This window comes from Manacus vitellinus, unplaced genomic scaffold (assembly GCF_001715985.3).
Source record: "Manacus vitellinus isolate BGI_N305 unplaced genomic scaffold, ASM171598v3 scaffold_3_pilon, whole genome shotgun sequence".
NCBI lineage: Eukaryota > Metazoa > Chordata > Aves > Passeriformes > Pipridae > Manacus > Manacus vitellinus.
Window position 1 is genome coordinate 3,162,720 of NW_021940535.1, and position 19,067 is coordinate 3,181,786.

Below are 19,067 nucleotides of genomic sequence, written 5' to 3' on the forward strand. Positions count from 1 at the left end.
AAGTATGCATGTGGATTAACTTCTCTGAGATTGCCTTTAAAGATAATGTGGCTCCTTGCCCAACTTTCGGATCACCCTGCTTTATTTCCAGTGTAAATTTGCTTTTTCAATAAAAGCAAAGGGCCACCAGACTATAGGCAGTTGGTAAATTTGGGACTAAAACAGATTATGTCCATGAGATTTAGTGTCTTGTGCAACACAGGAGATAACAAAGCAATGTGTACTTTTACTTTGTTTAATTTCATGGCTATTACATGTTTTGAAAGCCTTTTAATATCGGAGGAGTATGATCAAATGGTATTGTTTTGTTTTATAAACCTTTTTTTTCAGCTGAACATTTCTGAACAGTAGAGTATCTTCCTAAATCCACTACCTCGCCCAACTCTCTTGCGGTCTCTTTTTTGGTTTTTGTGCTTGTGTTGAGTTGGCTATTTTAGTAGCGTTGTTTTAAGGCTTTATTTTTTTTCCCTTGCCTTCTCAGCTGTCATTGAGTGCACATCAGAAACTGATGGTGGGGATGAATGTTAAGGTGGGCCAACAGTCTCCAGGTGTTGAACTGTCTTGTTGCTGAGGTGCTTTCCCTGCTAGTGCTGTGGAGAAGCTGTAAAGTGTCAGCGTGCCCTGATCACAAAAGAGAGCTGAAATACAGACATCATAAGTCTTGCTGTTGTGTCTGAGTTGTGGATGTCTTTCACTTTTTAAATTATAATTTAAAGTTTTATTATTGCATGTTTGGAGAGCCTTCTGCCCTTGCTAATTAGGCCTCCTTTATTCAGATTTAAGTTTCTCTTTGTTTCCTTGTTTTTCTCTGTGTAGTTTTGCATCATGTGGATACTTTAATACTGGTTGAGGTTGAATAGAGAAGCAGAATCTTGTTCACCGTATTTTGCAGTCTGATCTTTGACTATTCAGACTATGTTGGATACCTGGTCAGCTCCAGGATGGTACACTGAAATTTACTTCATTTGTGACTGGTCCCCTCAATATCTAAGCTTGTCAATAAATTGGTGGGAAGAGAAAATGCTACTTGGCTGGCACCCATCTAAGCTCAGTCAGTGTGAGGATTTTGCAATGAAGCTGAAGATCCATTGATGGTGTCTTGTCTTTCAGTTTCTTCCTAAGTTAAACGGATATTATGCTTAATCTTATACAGCCTGAAAAGTTTATTGTACTTAACACCATTCTTACTTTTTTAAACACATGTATTTCAGCACTGAAGTGTAGGACAGCTTCCAGCTCTACTGGAAAGTAGTGTAGTACACTGTTAACACGGTAAGATGTACTCAGAACTGAACAGTGGAACAAATCAATTAATAAAATGTCATCAAAACAGACAGGCTTTGGTGGAAAAAACAATATTTTTAAATGTCGCTTATGTTGGTTATGGGATACATGCTGAGTTAACCTCATTGAACTTTTCCCCAGGAATTGATGCGCTTACAATTGGCGGGTCATTATGCTGCTCCACCTGTGTAGTGTTAAGGTCAGTGTGTTTTTCTGATTATAAAAACCATCCATACCATTCCATTATAAATTCACTACCATTCATATAATGGAATGTGCCAAAGCTCGGAGCTCGTTGCAGCTGCCCCCGGTCCATGTTTAAGATCAAACAAAGTGGTTCAGGTATTTTGAGCACCTTTTCAACAACACACCCAATTAAGCTTCATTTAAAGTGATCTTTTATTGTTTATGTTTTCTTCTTTTCTTTTGTGACCTACTAAGCATCCATCTGATGTCAGTGTTGGTTTTGTTTTGTGTGGCCAGCCCAAGAATTCTTATTGAATCAAGACACGGTGATTATAAGATCATAGCAAGGAGGTCCTGGGAGCAGCAGGCAACTGTAACACTGCAGTTGCACGAATCCATGCGTGGGCAAAACACAAAATGCATCAACCACTCACCTTCACAAGACATTTTCTGAAACCTGCACCTTCTAACTGTGAATTAATTCTGAGTCATCATGACACACAAATCAGCCATCATGGTAGACACTAATGTGTGAGATGCAGGGATGTATGACTATGGCACTAATCACTTACTAGGGGAACCTGTGAGATTATGTGCATGCGTAACACACTGCTGCTGTATGCATCTTCCTGCACAGCTTAGTCTTCTGAATTGTTATGCATTATCAAAGAGAGCCAAAATGTGCACTAAAGCTTATCTAGTGTTATTTCTGTCACTGAAATGTTGATATGGTTGGGGCTTTTGTTTGTATGTTTACTTCTACATTTTCCTTTGTTATTAATCATGCAAATAACTTGAATTCTGTGAAGAGTAAGAGTTCAGTGAACAGCCATGTATGTCGTAGATCATTATATTCTTCCAGTTTCACAAGGACATATCCTTCTGTGTCAAGTTTTGCACTCTGTAGTAGCCAGTGAGAGCCTCTGGCACTGGCAGTTTTTCTGGAGAGGTATTTTGAACCTCTTTGCAAATTAGGCGATGCTGTAATGTCTGAGGAAATGCATGAAGTCTCTTGATGATGACAGCTGAGAGTTTTTGTGGAGAATTTTTGTGTCCAACAGCACTCCTTCTTTCACCTCTGTCTAGCTGCGAGCTCAGTGGTGTTCTACATGCATGTAGTTTCACAAAAAGTGATGAAGAGTCACTGGAAGACTCTTTGATGAAAAGCAGTCCTTGACTGTTCTAGTTTAGGAAAACTGTTCACAAGCTGACATTTCACATGACAATCATTTAAATTTTGCAGCTATTGCATCAGGTAAGTACATCTTCACAGGTATTTGGCAGTTTCTTTTATTACTCTGAGGGGAAAAAGAAACAAACCTTAAATGAAATATACCCCCAAAGATGATGCAGGTCATGGTAGGATTGCATGTTTTTTCTAAATTGAAGAGACTCAAAAAGAAGGGCTTGTTTCATAGCAGAAGGGGTAAGAAAAAGATTGAGAATAGGGATTTTTTAGTAAAGCAGAGGGCATTATACCTGTTTGATTTATGAGCAAAGCTGTATTTTATGTAGGCACCAGAAGGATCTATTTGCAGCATTTTCAAATTCAACTGTTGTGTTATTAAGTTTTAAATGAGTGGATCTCTCACTGCTAGCTAAGTGTCTTAACAAATCTGGGCCCTGACATACAACAGACAGGAGATCTTGGAAGTTGTATTAAATACCTCCCACCAATAATCCTGCCAGAAATAGGTAGCTGATGCAACAGCGGGGAAAAGTAGATTACTTACCTGCCACAGCATAGTCAACTGCTGTGATGCTTTGTCTCTTCAGCAGGGTCTTGTGGTTAAGATAAGGGAGTCTTGGTCCTCAGTCTATGTGGTCAGCTGTATTCAGCTGTACCAAAGTGATATAAATCACTTGTCACAAAGTGATAAGTGTCTATTAGATGTATCACCTATATTTATAGACAGAATTCGTTAACTGCAGCTTTGGCTGAGTTTCTACCACTCCCCTCTATGCATGGAGGCAGAAATGCAAAACACTTTTTAAACTAAAGCAAGTCATTCCTTGGTCCCCTGTCCCACCCCACCCTCCTCATCCCCTATGGAAAGCATGTTGAACTGAGTTTATAACAGTATTTCCAACTGGACACTTTTTTCGTCCTTTATGGCTGTTATTAGAAAAAAATTTATTTCCCTTTCAATCTGAGCATGGACTACTTCATGGAAAGCAAACCAGATGCAGGATTTAGTGCATGGCAATGAACGGTTGGTGCTTCCAAGAGCACTTACTTGTCCTTGCAGATAATACTTATGATTTGCAATGTAAGCATTGGAGGAAAGTGCCAGTGTTTCTAATGAATTTGAAAACTTGATGGGTGCAAGAAGTGCAGGACCCTTCCAAATCCTTGGGGATGCCTGAGCGCTATTTACAAGTGTTTAAACATCTAATTTTGTTTCTTAAGTTAGTTTCCCTACATATGCCCTATATAGTAAACAGAGTAAAATCATTCTTCTGGTAGTATTTCAGAGCACCCTTTTCTCTCCCTTAACTGTAAAACCAATATAGAAAAGTTACCCTCAGTCAAATCTCAATGAAGGCTGTAAAAAAACCTGAAAGGAAAAGGTAGAAACACGGCCGAAAAAATGTTATGACACCATCAAAACACAATCTCAGTTGCAAAAAGACTTAGTGCTCTAGCATGTCGTGGCTCCAGCAAGTCATTTCTGGCTTTTAAAAGATCTTCTCTGGATGAGACACAGGACAGCATATTAACCTTTTGTTTTGGATGGATTTAGTACTTCGTTAAGAGACACAGTAATGTTTTCTTTTGAAAAAAAAAAAAGCCTTTAATTAGAGTTTATCACATGTGGAGTTCATACTTTTATTAAAGAGTTATTTATGAAAAAAATCTATTGCTGTTCCTAACCATTGTTACTGTACAGTTGTTACCTGGGGTTTATTTAAGATTTGACAGAAAGAAACCTTTCAAACATCCTTTTGTTGTGTAGTTCTTGAGCAAAAATAAACAACAACAAAAAACAGTTATAGGAATTATTTTTTATGAAAAAGCATACATAGGTAGAATCTATACTGAAAGGTATTTCCCAAACAAAAATATTCCCACGTAGCCAAAATAATGCATTTTGCAATCCCTTTGCTTTAAACCATACCTTATACACTTGCATTGCCTTTCTCGGTGCTAATGATAACCAAAATATGTGGAGTGTGTTTTGAACTTTGCAACTCTTCTTATATGTTTGTGTTATAGGCAGAAGAGCCAACAGATCCACCAAAATCCATTTGGGTGCAAAAGGGATGGTGATTAGCCAGCCTGCAGGCATGAGAGAAACCCCCTGACTTGTCCTGTAGGCTCTCAGATGGTGCTGGTGGTGCCAGCAAAGGCAGCAAGATGGGAAGCAGTGGTAGGAGGAGAGGTGGAGCTGTGAACCAGAGCCCTTGCTTTCCTAATATCTTTTTAATTAGAGTACATAAATATTGGCTGAGATAGTAGTTACATCTTAATGGAGAAATTAAGAAACAGATTAATTTCTGGCACGATTCCCTCTTCCTGTTTACGTTGGTCCCTATTTCCAGCACTAGTTTAATTGAAGGAACAATTCTCTGTATTTGCTTATTATCTGCCAGACTTGTAAGGGAATAACTATACATTTGGGAAAACATAAGAGTGTTTAAGGGGCACCACCAGAAATGAAGACGTACTTTAAAAAACAGCACAACTGGCCAATGTTATCATCCAGGGTATTAGGAACAGAGCACTTAGAAGGAAATTTGCTATTCTCACTGTATCATGTAAGTGAAAGGCTGTGAAGATGGTGCTTTCCATCTAACCTTGAGTATTTAGGAATTTAACAGAACCCCAAATGACACAGTGGGATAGGAATTGCTTCAAGGCCTGTTGAATTTAACAGGAGTGTTTGCATCACATCGAAGACATGCGAGGTGATGCCTGGGCTGACTTCACTTTTACACTGATCCATACCTACATGCACAAGCCATTGTCCATACTGGAGGACACTGATGACATTGGAAATGATGTCTGCATTGTGTGCCTTTGGAGTTTAGATGACACTTTAAAATCTCTTGTTGATGTACTGGCTGTTGTCAAGTAAAAGCTCGTGGGCTTTTAAAAAATTTGGGATAAAAGCCTTTATAATTTCCTTTGGTAAAATACAAATATGCTTTTAATTTTCAGGATTTACGTGCTGGGAACCTGCATTGCTTCCATAGTATTTTGCAGCTTTGCTCTTGCATGATGTGTGGATATACTTTTGTTTTGACATGCACAAATATTTTGATTTTACTGGGAAATTTAAATACATTCTTAAAATGTGGTCCATCTCTTTAAAGCAAACAGAGAAACTGCCTGAAAAAATCCATTATTTTGTGAACCTCTACATCATAAAAGTCTAATTAAAGTCAATTAAAGTTTAATTTTATTAATATTAAACCATTTACAGAATTAGTTGCATAATAAAAAAATTATTCTACAATACATCAGGAAAGCTCTGTCAAATACATTATCTCTGACTCTTTATGTGAATATATACTTTAATTGCATTGGGAATTTAAAAATGAAAAATATAAATGAGATTTTTTTTTTTGTACTTTGCAATTTAAATTAGTCCATTCTTTATGACACTGTGTTTTCACCTCTATTAATTTCTTTGCTTCTCGAAGAAAAATTATACACTAGATGCCTCGTTTAGCATGGGAGAGAAAAGTCACACCAGTTTTACTAGTAAGATGAAAATCTGTCACAAAATCCATATAGAAAATAGAAACATATTTTGTTTAAGTTGTAACTAAAATTTTTCACCAGGATGAGAACACACTGAACTCTGTATTAAAAAATGGTAATTAGGAAGAATGGAGCTGGAAAGGTTGTAATGTTGTGTTACATATTTGATCAGGTCCTGTTCCTACTACAGTCACTCTGATTAGATTTATGCTATGTGTTTGTAATGGCTTTTGAAAAACCATAACACCTATTTCTGCAGACCTGTACACATGAGGAAATTCCCTCATGTGAGCAATCAATTAAATCGGTGGAGGCTATGTATAATGTTTTTATAGTCTATCTCCCTGCGCTGATCAGACTTCTGATTGCCCTTTCTGTCTATCTGTCACTCCCTTCCCTAATTACTTCTGAAGCCGTTGGCTAATTTGAAGTGAAACAGAAAGGAGCAGTTGTCTTTGAGATAATTCAGTTTCTATAGGCCCCAGGGGCTGGGAAGAGGAGGAAGACCCTAAGTAGGACTGGGGGAATGGCAGGTAGAGCTGTTTGTCACCTGCTCCAGCAGATGGCAAGTCACTGGGATTATCATTACCTTTGCTTTGGGTCTTTTTTTGCATTGGAATGGACAGCAAAAAGCTGGGACTTTAGCTGAGGTTTGATGATGAAGGATAGAGCTCTGCAGGAAAACAGCTGCATTAATTCCACTGCTAACAGGGCTGTTCGTTTTTATTTCCAGGAATACTTTCTGAATCAGACCTGAATGTCTAATGCAAACATTCAGCTTCTGGTTAAAGGTTACAAAAATATAGCAATCAAGTTAATTTATCATTAATATTGAGAGAAAACTACCAAAAACATTATGTGGCCATTAAGCTTATGAGTTACAAGTGATAAATTTGTTAAATTAGTGTCTTCTTTGTTTGCAAGTCTTACGCTGTGATGCCAGATGTCCACCAAAGCCACTCCATCGTTCCCCTCCTCAATTGGACAGGGAGAGAAAATATAACAAAAGGCTCATGAGTTGAGATAAAGTCACTCATTACAGTCATGGGAACCCAGATGTCTCAGGGAAATTACTTTGAATTATTACCAATCAAAGCAGAGTAGGGTAATGAGAAATAAAATGAAATCTTAAAAAATGCCTTTCCCACTGGAAGTTGTGACCAGTTCATCACACGTTGTTTCTGCTGCTCCCTTCTCCTCAGGGTGAAGACTCCTCCTCTTGCTCCAGTGTGGGGTCCCTCCTATGAGACACGGTTCTCCAGACTTTTCCAGCATGAGTCTTTCCCATTCTGCAGTTCACAAACTGCCCCAGAGTGGGTCCTTTCCACTGGGTGCAATCTGTCAGGAGCAGGCTGCTCCAGTGTGTGTTCCCTGCAGGGTCATAAGTCCTGCCAGCAAACTTGCTCCAGCAGTGGGCTCTTCTCTCCACAGGTCTGCAGTTCCTGCTAGGAGCCTGCTCCAGTGTGTACTTCCTGCACACTGTCACAGCCTCCTTTGGGCATCCACCTTCTCTGGCATGGGGTCCTCCATAGGCTGCAGGTGAACCTCTACTCCACTGGGGACCTCCATGAATTTACAGGGCACACCTTGTCTTCAGGGGAATCTCTGCTCTGGTGCCTGGAGCACCTTCTTCCCCTCCTTCTTCACTAACCTTGGTGTCTGCAGGGCTGTTTCTCTCACATATTGTCAGGTCTCTCTTTGGCTGCAGTTTCTGTCTTGCACAGAATGTCTTAAAAATGTTATCCCAGAGGTGCTGCCGCTGTCGCTGATGGGCTTGGCCTTGCCCAGAGGTGGACCCTTTTTGGAGCCAGCTGGCACTGTCTCCATCAGACATAAGGGGAGCTTCTGGCAGCTGCTCACCAAAGTTGCGCCTGTAGCCCCCTGCTACCAAAACTTTGTCACGCAAACCCAGTGCGTACACCCCAATGAATTCTTGCTGTGTGTTGGAACCCCTGATGTAAATGCCTGTTCAAAAGTCAAGTTTTAACTTCATTGACATTCCAGTTTTACTGCCTAAGGTTAAGTTGAATAGCATTTTATCTAACAAGTAATAACAGCAATTTAAAGTACCGTCTGTGGACCAAGGTGTGTTTCATTGATTTGTGTGTGGAACTGTACAGCAAGTAGTTCTTGTCCTCGATTCTGTTCTAAGTCCCATGCCAAGACATCCAGGCAGACCATGGCTGCTCACGTGGCCACTGCCTTGTTGCATGATGATGTATGTGTGTGTCTCAGTCTTTCTTCCAGAACTCGGGTTTAGGACCTGCATGAACCAAACAAGTTTCTAACTTGCTTATTTCTGCGGGCTTCTATAAATGCTAATTAATTAAACTGTAGATTTCCATTGCAATGCCCTAGAACCTAATCCTTGATGAATTTAGGACACTTCTTTGGCAGAGGATTTGTTACCAGAAAAATATGTTAAAAAATTTTTTCCTTTGGGCCTTACTTTAAGTGCAGTATTAAAAACTGTAATTACTTCTCTTCTGTGAGTATTCAATGGCAGCCAAAAAGTGTTAAGTCTAACTAACAGTCCTCATTAAAATTAAATGAAACTGTCATTTGAACCTTCCTTCAGAACCATTCTTGTGCATTTCTGTGAATGAGTGAAATAAAATTTTTCCCATGGACTTTGGACATGTTCTTCTTTGAAAATTCTCACAAGACCTTTTGAACACAGGGACACAAACCCTTTTGAACTGGAGTAAAAGAGAAAAAAAGTAAATTAAAACCTCACACAGTATTGTGAGCAGATGGACATGCCTCTACATATGATTGTGTGGTACAATACAGGAATATCTTATTGTTGTATTAGAGGTGTATTGGCAGCAAAGTAAGTTTGGGTGAAGCTTAGAAATCATACAGTCACAACTGGACTTGCCCATCTCTGTGTGCAGCTCCCATTTTTCTTGGTGGTCACTGTGCTTGTCTCTCTTTTATGTTTGGTTGGAGGAGCCTGCACCAGTGGGCTCTTCTTCATCTACTTGAACTAGTCTGCTCAAGTTGTTCTGTGTGGTTTCTACTTTGAAAATCTGCCTTATGCCTATAATTGTTTTCTGGGGGAAACTACCAGGCTGCCTTTCATCTAACCTTGGCCAGCAGTTCCCCAGAAAACCTTAGATATGTAGCTCAGAATTATCTTACAGTTATCCAGAGCTCCTGAAAGCAGCTTCTGTTCTCTTATGTAGGACTTTTTTGTGCCTTAGGTAAAGCCGGCACGTGTTCTTTTTTGTAAAATCTGAATCTTGTTCCTCAACTAGAGACTGTATTACTAGAGCTACTCATTTTCTCTTGGGATAGTTTCCCCAGTTTCTTTACTTTCTCATGAATGGTAGTTTATTATGATTTATACAATCAAAACATAAACAACTTTTAATAAAGATGAAATAGAAAGTAGCAATCTGGATTAAAGATACTTATCTGAGGCTAGTTTTACCTGTCCAGGAACAGAGAAATCTAACCCTTTAAACTATGCCTTGTGGGTTCTATCACTAGTATTAAGTTTTTAATGGCATCAGGATTACTTTCAATAATAAAATAATGGATATGTGACATTATTAAACATAAATCAGTTTTTCTTTACTGTTTTTCAGTGCAAATTAGGAATTCTTGATCGTCAAAATATTGATTATCTTAGATTTGTTTTTTAAAAAAACACATAATGAACTTCAGATATTTTGTTTTCATAATCTCCCCAAGAGTATACAGACACGAGAAGTCAGTCTGTTGGGAATAAACATACTTAAATGTGGAAGTCAAACTCTTAGTACTTACAAGCAGTTTTCATTCTATCCTCCAGTGACATCAGACAGAAAACATGCAGTGATGATGACTGTGCCTCAGTGTCTGATATTCCAGTTTTCTTTTGAAAAAATGAAAAATATGTTGGATTCTATTATTATAATTGCATAAGAAAAAACATTCAGATATCATAGTCTAAAAATAATAGTATCCTAAATTAATCTAACCCATCAAATCACAGGTTTGTTTCTAGGGTTTGAGATCTCATTCTAAGAGTAGTTGCTGTGATCTGTGTTCTGAAATGCAACTTGCTGCTCTATATGTTTGTATGATGTGTTTTCCAACAAAACAGATTGAATCATGGATGAAAATGTTTGAAGTGTTTTAGTTAAAAATATGAACTTTATTTTCCAGGTCTGGATTAGCCCTTGTTAGCTGCAGCTGTTGACAACTATATGGGTTTTCCTTTGCTTTACAAAGTCACTTTGTTCCGCATTGAAACCAAGGGGAGTTTTGCCTTTAATTTTATCGGAAACACGATCAAGCACACTCAACTAGATGGCATTTCTGTATTTGACTGGAGGTAATATGGTAATAACAGGAGGTCTGTAGCCAATTAATTTTAAAATGTCAGGGAATACTCTAGGCCTTGTTGAAAGGCAGAAGATGGAGCTGAGGGCATACTCTGAATCTGGTATCTGGTTGAAACACTGGTTTATTGCAATGGTTTGTTGTTGTTTGTAGATCAAAGGAGCGATTGATATAGGCATTAATACCCAACAGGCTCCTAATAGTACCTACCTGCCTCACTGCCTGAGGAGGCTGACTGACACTTCAAAACACTCTTCTCTTAAAGAAATATAGATGGAGGTAAGAAGCATGACAGAGTGTAGCAGCAATGAATGAAATAGGAGACTTTAAATCTTTTCTTTGCTGTGGAGTGAGAGTCAGCCATCATGGACAGCTGGAAAGAACCATGAGTGAAAAGAGCTTCCTTCCATCCCTCCTGGGATTTGTAGGTTTATTGTCCCCACATGTTAATCCGCTGCCTGTTTTATGGCTGGTACAGCAAGTAATGTCATGTGCCCCATCCTTTCCTACCTACAAGTGTGGGGAGAGTGGTATTATTGGCATGTGAGAAAGAGGAGGGGTAGGCCTTGAGAATAAAAAGGTATTGGGAGGAGAGGAAGATGCATGGTCACCTGGAATATGGCTATGGCATGGACTGCAATGTGAGAGACATGGCATAGAGGTCCTTGCTGACAGTCTGGAATAGAGGGAGGCAGGAGGTAAAGCGTACCCAGCTCTTCCAGGGAATGGCACTCACAGAGTTGACAGAAATTTTACAGGTCATGGTAGCGATGAATGTCTTGTGGTGCGTATGTACATGGATCCACTTGTGCTGCACACAAGTGTCTAGGCAGAGAGGGAAACGTGGGTGGTGGGAATACTGCGTGCGTACATCTGAGTTCTGCAGGATAAACCTTTTGATACGTGCACACATGAACCTTTCATTTGCATACTTGTATCTGAAGGGAGGTTAATATTAAAAACCTCTCTTTTGATATCTGTGCTTGGTTGCTTTCTGTTGCCTTCTTTTTCTGTATGTGTTTTATACATAATAAGCTATGCCTGACACCTATGCAATACACTACAGAAGTCTTTTCTTCAATCTGGCAGCAATATGCACTACAGACATGACACAAGGTTTGTTTTTTAGCAAAACAGTTGTCTTGGTGGAGGGTATAATGCATTCATAATGATAGAGAATCCTGGGATTTTTATAACTCTCATATAGCATAAGAAATTAAGAGTGCTTTCTGCAAAAAAAGACTCCTCCAGTTGCTGAACTTTGGGGAAAGAGATATGGGAAATGTGGGACTGCTTCTGAACAGAGAAATTACTATAACCTGACAGTTCAGGGAAGCTGTATACATTACTGGATATCTTTCTGCAACTCATATTTACTCTAAATCATTTCACTGGTAGTCTCTTAAATTTTGCAGGATGTCTCCACAGCTTTTCCTGTAAACCTCTGCTATGTTTACTGGTATTACATTTTTGAAAAGATCTACATGTAAAGTGCATACACTATACTAAGTATTTTATTTTCTATACACTTTCTCTGGATGGACTATCTAGTTTGCAATTTTATAGTTTTCTAGAAAATCAGACTATTCTTAAATAATCATGTAGTAGTTTAGTATGTTTTTTAATTTGCCTCATTTCCATTTTACATGCCTGAATGTACTTATAATACACATTTTCTGCCACCCCCAGGAGTGCTTTGCCCACTTACCTTTATATAATGTAAAATCTTACAGCTTGAGAGGTTCATACACGTCTGACTCCTTCCTAGCTAACCTAACGTGCCTAAGATACCCATAGTCACTGACTCTTTAGAAAGGTCATAGAGATGGTATTCAGTCCTCTCCAGGAAAGCCTTCCCTGGGTCTCGGTCTTTTTCATGAGGAGCTTGTTTCTTCCCTCTGAGTACTCAGAGAGTCTCACATTCCTGAGTGTGACTCAAGTACTCAAAGCTTGAGTTGGATGAATCCAGACCTTTGTTAATACTACTAAAGACATTGATTTTTTTCATGGACAAAGTCTGAACAACTGAAGCCACTGGTTATAAAAATCCATCAGGTAAGAGATGTCTATTATTATGTGCTGTGCAGAACCTGAAAAGGGCATCAAGCATGGTCAGGACTTCTCAGTAGAAGTATCAGCTCACAGAACAGCGTATCGGGAGTATCAGCGATGTTTTTAGCCTGCAGCAGAGAAGAGTATCAGCGATGTTTTTAGCCTGCAGCAGTTCTTATATCCTCCCTCCTAAAACCCCTGTGGAGTAAGTAGCATTCCTGGGAGGCCATTGCAGTCCACCTTTACAGTGGACCTCATAAATGTAGTGATGATTCTTAAGCAGACCAGTGTGGGGCACACAGGGTTTTTGAGACGACCCTTTCCTGAGAGTGATGCTTCTTTGCTTTAAATAATGGATAAATCAGTACTAGCACCTGGTACAGAATGATTGGTTTTCTTCTTGCAATGATTGTTGTTCAAAAATATCAGCCTTGGGTTTTAAAAGATAAGGAATGGAGATTTTCAAACTGGCACCACAGTCACTAGGACTGTGTATCTGTGAAGCTGATGTCCATACTGGCTGTTATGGACATGAGGATGCTTGTTCAGAGAGGGTGTGTTGTTCCATGTATGAATGTACTGTTTTGCACCTGTTATAGGTAAATAAACCAAATCAAAATTTAGCAGCAAAATTTATTGTGAGATTCATATAAAGTGCAGATAAGCAAATCAGCGCACTGGGTGGCCTGGAGAGACCCCTGCTCCCCACCGGCCCACAAGCCCAATAAAAACAAACAGCAACTTTTATACTTTTCCAACTCCCCCTCCCATAGTCGCTTGTTAGCTCTTGATTGGGCTTGGGTTCGTGGGCTTTGTTCTGGTTGGTTCTGTTGTAGGCCCATTTCAATTGCCAGGGACTTTTACATCAATAGCTTTAATTAGCCCAGTGTCCTTGGAGCTGAATATGGGAAGGTGTCCAGATGGTCCAGATGTTCTCCTTGGCTCTTATTTATCAACTCCATCCTTGACCCTCTGATCCAAGTTCTCTTCTTCTTTTCTAATGAGTAACTTATACCATATCCTGCTTTTCTAAAAATATTGTCTACGTGCTCAGTAAAGCAAGATACTCTATCTTTGCCAACTAGGTAGGGAACTGCCAGTTACAGGACAGTCAACTTATAATAATAATACAGCAGTTAACTATTCCGCAGCTTACAACTCCCTAGTCCCAACCAGGCATTAGCTATAATATACAGAAAATACAATATATATATTTCGACAAGTAAATTTTACCATTGCTTACTTATTACACACCTGTTGGGTGGTAATCACTGCCGTGCTTCTGTCTGGTACTGCAGCAGCACTTCTCTGCCTGCTTTTGATGTTTAAAACCAATGAGGTAAAAAATATAAATTTCCTGTTATGTGCATAATAAAGCATGAGCAAAGGCAATCATTGTGGACTTGGGAGCATTTGATAGTAGTATATAAGCAGATTCTAAGATTATTTCTTTAATCTTGTAGTGTGGAAAGAAAAAGTGAAGCTGAGTAATGTTATCTTGGTTTAAGATGTTACCATGTTGACCCCTCTATTATTTATTTCCTTACAGCTATCTTTTTAAAATTTTATACTCAGACCATATTGCATGTTTACCTGTTATTTTGTACCTGACTGTGTCCTTTAAAAATATTGGCAATGTTTTCAGATCTTTTTTCTGTAATGGGTAAGTCTGATGGCTGTTTCTTATTCCCTGCTGTGCCAAACTGCTGAGACAAGACTGTTTTTCTGCTACTGATTTAACAGAAAATAAGAAATTAATTTTGTCCTTAGCTTCATTTCATTGCAGAAACTTCCCAGTGCTTTATGAACTGTGAGTGAATTATCAGTGCCTCAATAAAAATATGTTGAATGTAAGATTGTTAATTGCTCTGTTAGACATAAGTTAGACATAAGTAGTCTACAGTGTAGAAAGTTTGAGTGATTTCATATAAAATTGGTAAAGTGACTTTTTTTTTAAGAAACTTGTCTGGTTTATATACTTACAGAAGTACAAATATTAATTCTTGGAATCATTTAACTGGAAATATCTTTCAGCATGCTCTTTTGAGTTCTTCAGATGGCAGTCTCTTGTAGTTCTTCCATAAAGAGAAGAAAAAAAGCATTATAAATTTTCATCCTTTTTGTGAACTCAATTTCCCTCCAATCATTGCCCCATATTCCAGAGTACCCCTGATTACTGTGCTGCCAGTTTTTGTTGCCTTGTGACTAATAGGTCTGCATCAGGAATCAATCCCACACCAGCAGCACCAAACCTTGCCATGTTGACCTTGAGGCCAACTCCTTCATTTTGATTCTTATTTGTGCACTGATTTGCACATCACTGAAGCAAAGTTAAATGTAAGAGGATACATTAACATAGCAGTACAGCTGGACTGGAAACTCACAAAGGTCAGGACATGGAAAAATGAACTGACTAATAACATCCATTTGCCCCACTGCTGATGTATAATGGCTTCGATTTCCCATTAGTGTTCGTTATAGGTATAAATATATATATATATATAGTGCCATAGATGTGCAATATTGAGACAAATGGTCTTAAAGTTCTTTAGTGTTATTATGGCATGCATCCCTCTGAAATGTTTACAGCCTTCATTTCAGCCTTCCCAAGAACAGCAGTTTCGTCTATGTGCTCTGTAATATCTTGCAGGGAAAAGGGTGTCAGTAGACCATGGAAGTCTGAGACTCCCTGGGCAATTAAATAATTCTCTTGGAGCTCTAAGAAGCCATTCCTGTGCCTCTCAAATAAATGGGCTGATCCTACAAAGTTCTACGTGCTCTCCAAATCCTTTTGCTTCCTAGCATTCTCCAATCCCTAGCTTCATGACTTTCATGTTGGGTTTAATGTTTTCAGCAAGTCAGTACTAGATGATTTGGAGAAGATTTTGTATAGCTCTTTGCACTCTAAGGCCTTGTTTACTGGATTTGGCTGTAGTATAATCTATGCTTTAAAAATCCTTTTTGTTCTAAGCATTATACTAACAATTCTTCCAAAATTCAAATGTCCAAAGGGATTTTTCTCACATGATAAATAGCTGTGATAGGTGGGAGTAGATTGATGGGAAGGCTTTATGATAGCTGAAGCTATAACCTTGATTATAGCTTACCTTCAAACTGTTTTCCTTCTAACCTCTCCATTGCCTTGCATTTTGCACGGTCAATTGTACTATGCCCGCAGTGAAGGAAAATGCAAATGTTCTTTTGGTTGAGTTTGCTATGCAGGTACCATGTGCTGTGCTGAGGACTGTCCCTAGGCAGAAAGGAAGAAATCTGAGTATTTTATTTACCTTTTCCTGGCTCAGAGTTTGACAGAGGGAGAGTGTGCCTGCCCTGAAAGTTGCTGAGTGGTGGTGGCTAAAGGGCCCTCTGGGCTACGGGTGGGGAGAGCAGATGGGGAAAAGATGCTTCCACAGCAGGCCTGTAGGGGAAGTGGAGTTGAGAAGGTTGCTGGGAAGAACAAGAAGCAGATCCTGCAATAAGTCTTTAGGGCTATAAAAAGCAAGATTGTTAGCTCCAAGGACTTCACATTGCTAGGCTGAGAGCAAGGCTGGAGGACAAAGTCCTGCCCTGTAAGGTAGCAGCTGCAAGATTCACTGTCATATCTTTTCACTTTCACGCAGTTCTTTATTGCTCTTCCATCCAACAGAGATGAGTTTCCTGTCCTTCAGAACTTAGCCAATTCTAATTTAAGCTCTAATAAAACAGTTTTACATACTGAAAACCCTTTTGACAGCCTCACCTTCAAGTTAAAGGTCTGCCTCAAAGCTCTGGCTTGCAGATTCCCGTCATATCACCTCCAATGACTGTAGGCAGTGTTGTTTTCCTGCTTGTCTTTCTTGCTCTGGGTATTCATACATAGGCTGTGACTAAGTTTTTAAAATCTTTCATACAGACTGATGCCACCTTATTTCTGTTAGTAAAATATCCTTTTTGATACACATGATCTTACCGTCTTAAAGTTGGTCCAAAGATTTTTCCTGTGATAATTTATCACTTTCACCATGCTGCCCTAATTTTGTATTTTTAAATCTGTCTTGGCTCCCTCTTGTCTTTACGAAACATGTAAGCCTGTCAAGTGAAGGCTAAAAGCTTATCAGGGGAACCTTCACCTCTGGTGAAGCAACCAAAAGGCTGACTCCAGTTCTGATTTGCCTATGATACCAGACTTGACTGCTGGCCTGATATATTTTCAGGTGCGTAAATGTGCTGTGTTCCAAGCTTCCCATCATAGAAAGCTATCTCATTTTCTTTCTTGGCACTTGCCCTTGAAATTTGGGTTGTGATGATGCTTGCAGACATCTGAATGACTACTTTGGGCCCACTGTTGTGGCGGCTTATGTTATCACCTTGTTCCCTTTAACTTCTTCATCTGCCAGAGCTCCAGTTACGGGTTGTATTTCAATCATGTGGTATCTTTGTAGTATCGTACTGCCATCCTGACCTGCACAAATACATCTTTCACAGAATATTCTGAGTTGGAAGGGACCCACAAGGGTTACAGAGTCCAGCTCATAAGTGAATGTCGCCTATGGGGATCCAACCCACAGCCTTGGCATTATTAGCACTGTGCTGTAATTTGACTGAGCTAATTTCAGGTTCTAAGCAGCAAAGGAGGCAACTGGTGTCAGCCCAAGTATCTAAAAGACAGCTCTTAATTGTCTGAATAGAGAACAGAGATGGATCCTTGCAGATGTTTAGGTGAGATCTATCTCTGTATTGCTAAAACATCATCACCATTCTGGCATGATTTAAAATAATCCCGAATGAAAAGAAAAATAAAACCCGTAACATTAAACCCTACAGATTTCCAGTGGAAGTTAATGAGCGGCAGCTCTGAATCCTTTGGTAAAATTCAGCTGGCTATAATGGCGTGAAGCCTTCCTGCCTGAGGATTCTTCTACCAACTACCATTGGTGGTACAGTTTTTTAAAGGAAAAGGCAGTGACAAGAGCTCTCTGCTTTCTGAATGCCATACAGTAATCGCAAAAGGAGAGAGATGTGAGTGAGAAAGGGAGAGAATGTGGGAAGAAACTCTGTGAAATATTTTTTTTGGTATTTACTGGTTACAGTTTTTCTATGTGTAGATTTTCGAAGTCAGTTTTCTTTACAATCAGATGTCATCAGTCATTTTCTTTTGTCTGCTCCTTCCTACTTTCCCTGTTATGGATTGCAATTGCATTTTTATGGGAGAAAAATAATCCTAAATTAACTTTTCTGATGTTTGCTATCATTAGATGGACTAAGTGACATAAATAAGAGGCAAGTTATGCCCAAAGATAATCCTCAAAAAAATCTAATTTTGAGTAGAACTTTCATGGGCTTGGTAGACCTCTAGAAACAAAGCTTTCCAGAGCTCTGTAAAAATCAGCAGTGAGGGAAGTGAGTGGGAAAGTGAAGCCTGGGGGTCACTTGGTAGAGGGAATCAATGGGTGGAAACACCCCTGGAAAGACTGACTGTAGAAGCAGCTATAGAATGACTGTTTTGAGGCAGGAATGAAGAGGTGTTTGTTTCTGTTGACAACCAGCATTTGGCTGTTCATTGTTTTTGCTTTGTATTTTATACTCTGTATTAGAAATGAAAGTTTAGTAGTGTGTATAGTGTGCATACCTCTGCAAAGGGAGAGAAAATAAATATTAATCTCAAACCCTTAAAATATTTATTTTTATATGTTAGGTATATATGATGGATCAGATTGCTTTCAGAAGATATTAATAGGATGTCTTTGCAGTTATTTTAAGCTGGCTGACCATAGCTGGGACTATCAGCAGGGCTTGAGGGCTTTAGATAGTTACATGGAAAGCGTGCAAAGCTGGTAATAAAATAACTAGTTTACCTAACCTCTTCTTATTTATTCATACAGTCGTGCTTGTATTTTGATGCCATTATTTAATCCAGATGATTATGTGTGACTATTATTTCATTTGTTTGGGATTTTTTTCAGCTTGGGGATTTTCTTGGTTTTTTTTTTTCGGATTAATGTATTTGTGTAGAATCAATGCTGGAAATATGAGAGACTGCAATTTGTGGAGAATTTGGCCTTCTGGGTTGCTTTAAAATTATACCATTTGTTCCATTGGCATCAATATACAGCAAAATAGGAACTTACAGAATTAAAACATAGTGATAAATTTACCATTTCCATTAAAACTGCTTAAAGTCATGCTGAAGCTGAAAAAGAAATGTTTAAGTCTAATTTAATTTTAAGGTATGCAGTTAATTAATACTCTACATCCATTAGCATTCAAAAATGAAAGTATCTGCAGAACCACTATTCCCTGGAGTAATTTGTCACCAGAAATAAAACGTCTGCCTTTGAACTGAGGTAGCTTTTGGGTAATGCTGTGAGCAGAGGATCCCATCTTAATGATACAGACTAATCCAGAAAAGTGAGCTTCAGGTTTGTTGCATTGATATCTCACCATTATAAAAACAATTCTAGTTGTGTCAGGTACTGTTGGGACAGCAGATACCTTCTTTGCTAAGTGACAGAAACTACCAGCAATT

The 19,067-nt window shown here is 39.0% G+C and overlaps 1 protein-coding gene across 9 annotated transcripts in view; it reads left to right on the forward strand.

The window, feature by feature from the left end:
• The window catches only part of HECW1 (HECT, C2 and WW domain containing E3 ubiquitin protein ligase 1), a 249,104-nt gene that overhangs the window by 48,134 nt on the left and 181,903 nt on the right, over positions 1-19,067 (forward strand). For 8 of the 9 annotated variants that reach the window (XM_029961850.1, XM_029961853.1, XM_029961856.1 and 5 more), the window contains exon 1: positions 1,422-1,483. The exons of the other annotated variant lie outside the window; for it this stretch is intronic. In XM_029961850.1, the coding sequence (XP_029817710.1) occupies positions 1,457-1,483 (27 nt within the window). In that variant the 5' untranslated portion in view covers positions 1,422-1,456. Of the gene's footprint in view, positions 1-1,421; positions 1,484-19,067 lie in introns of those variants that run through there. 9 annotated transcript variants of the gene reach the window in all.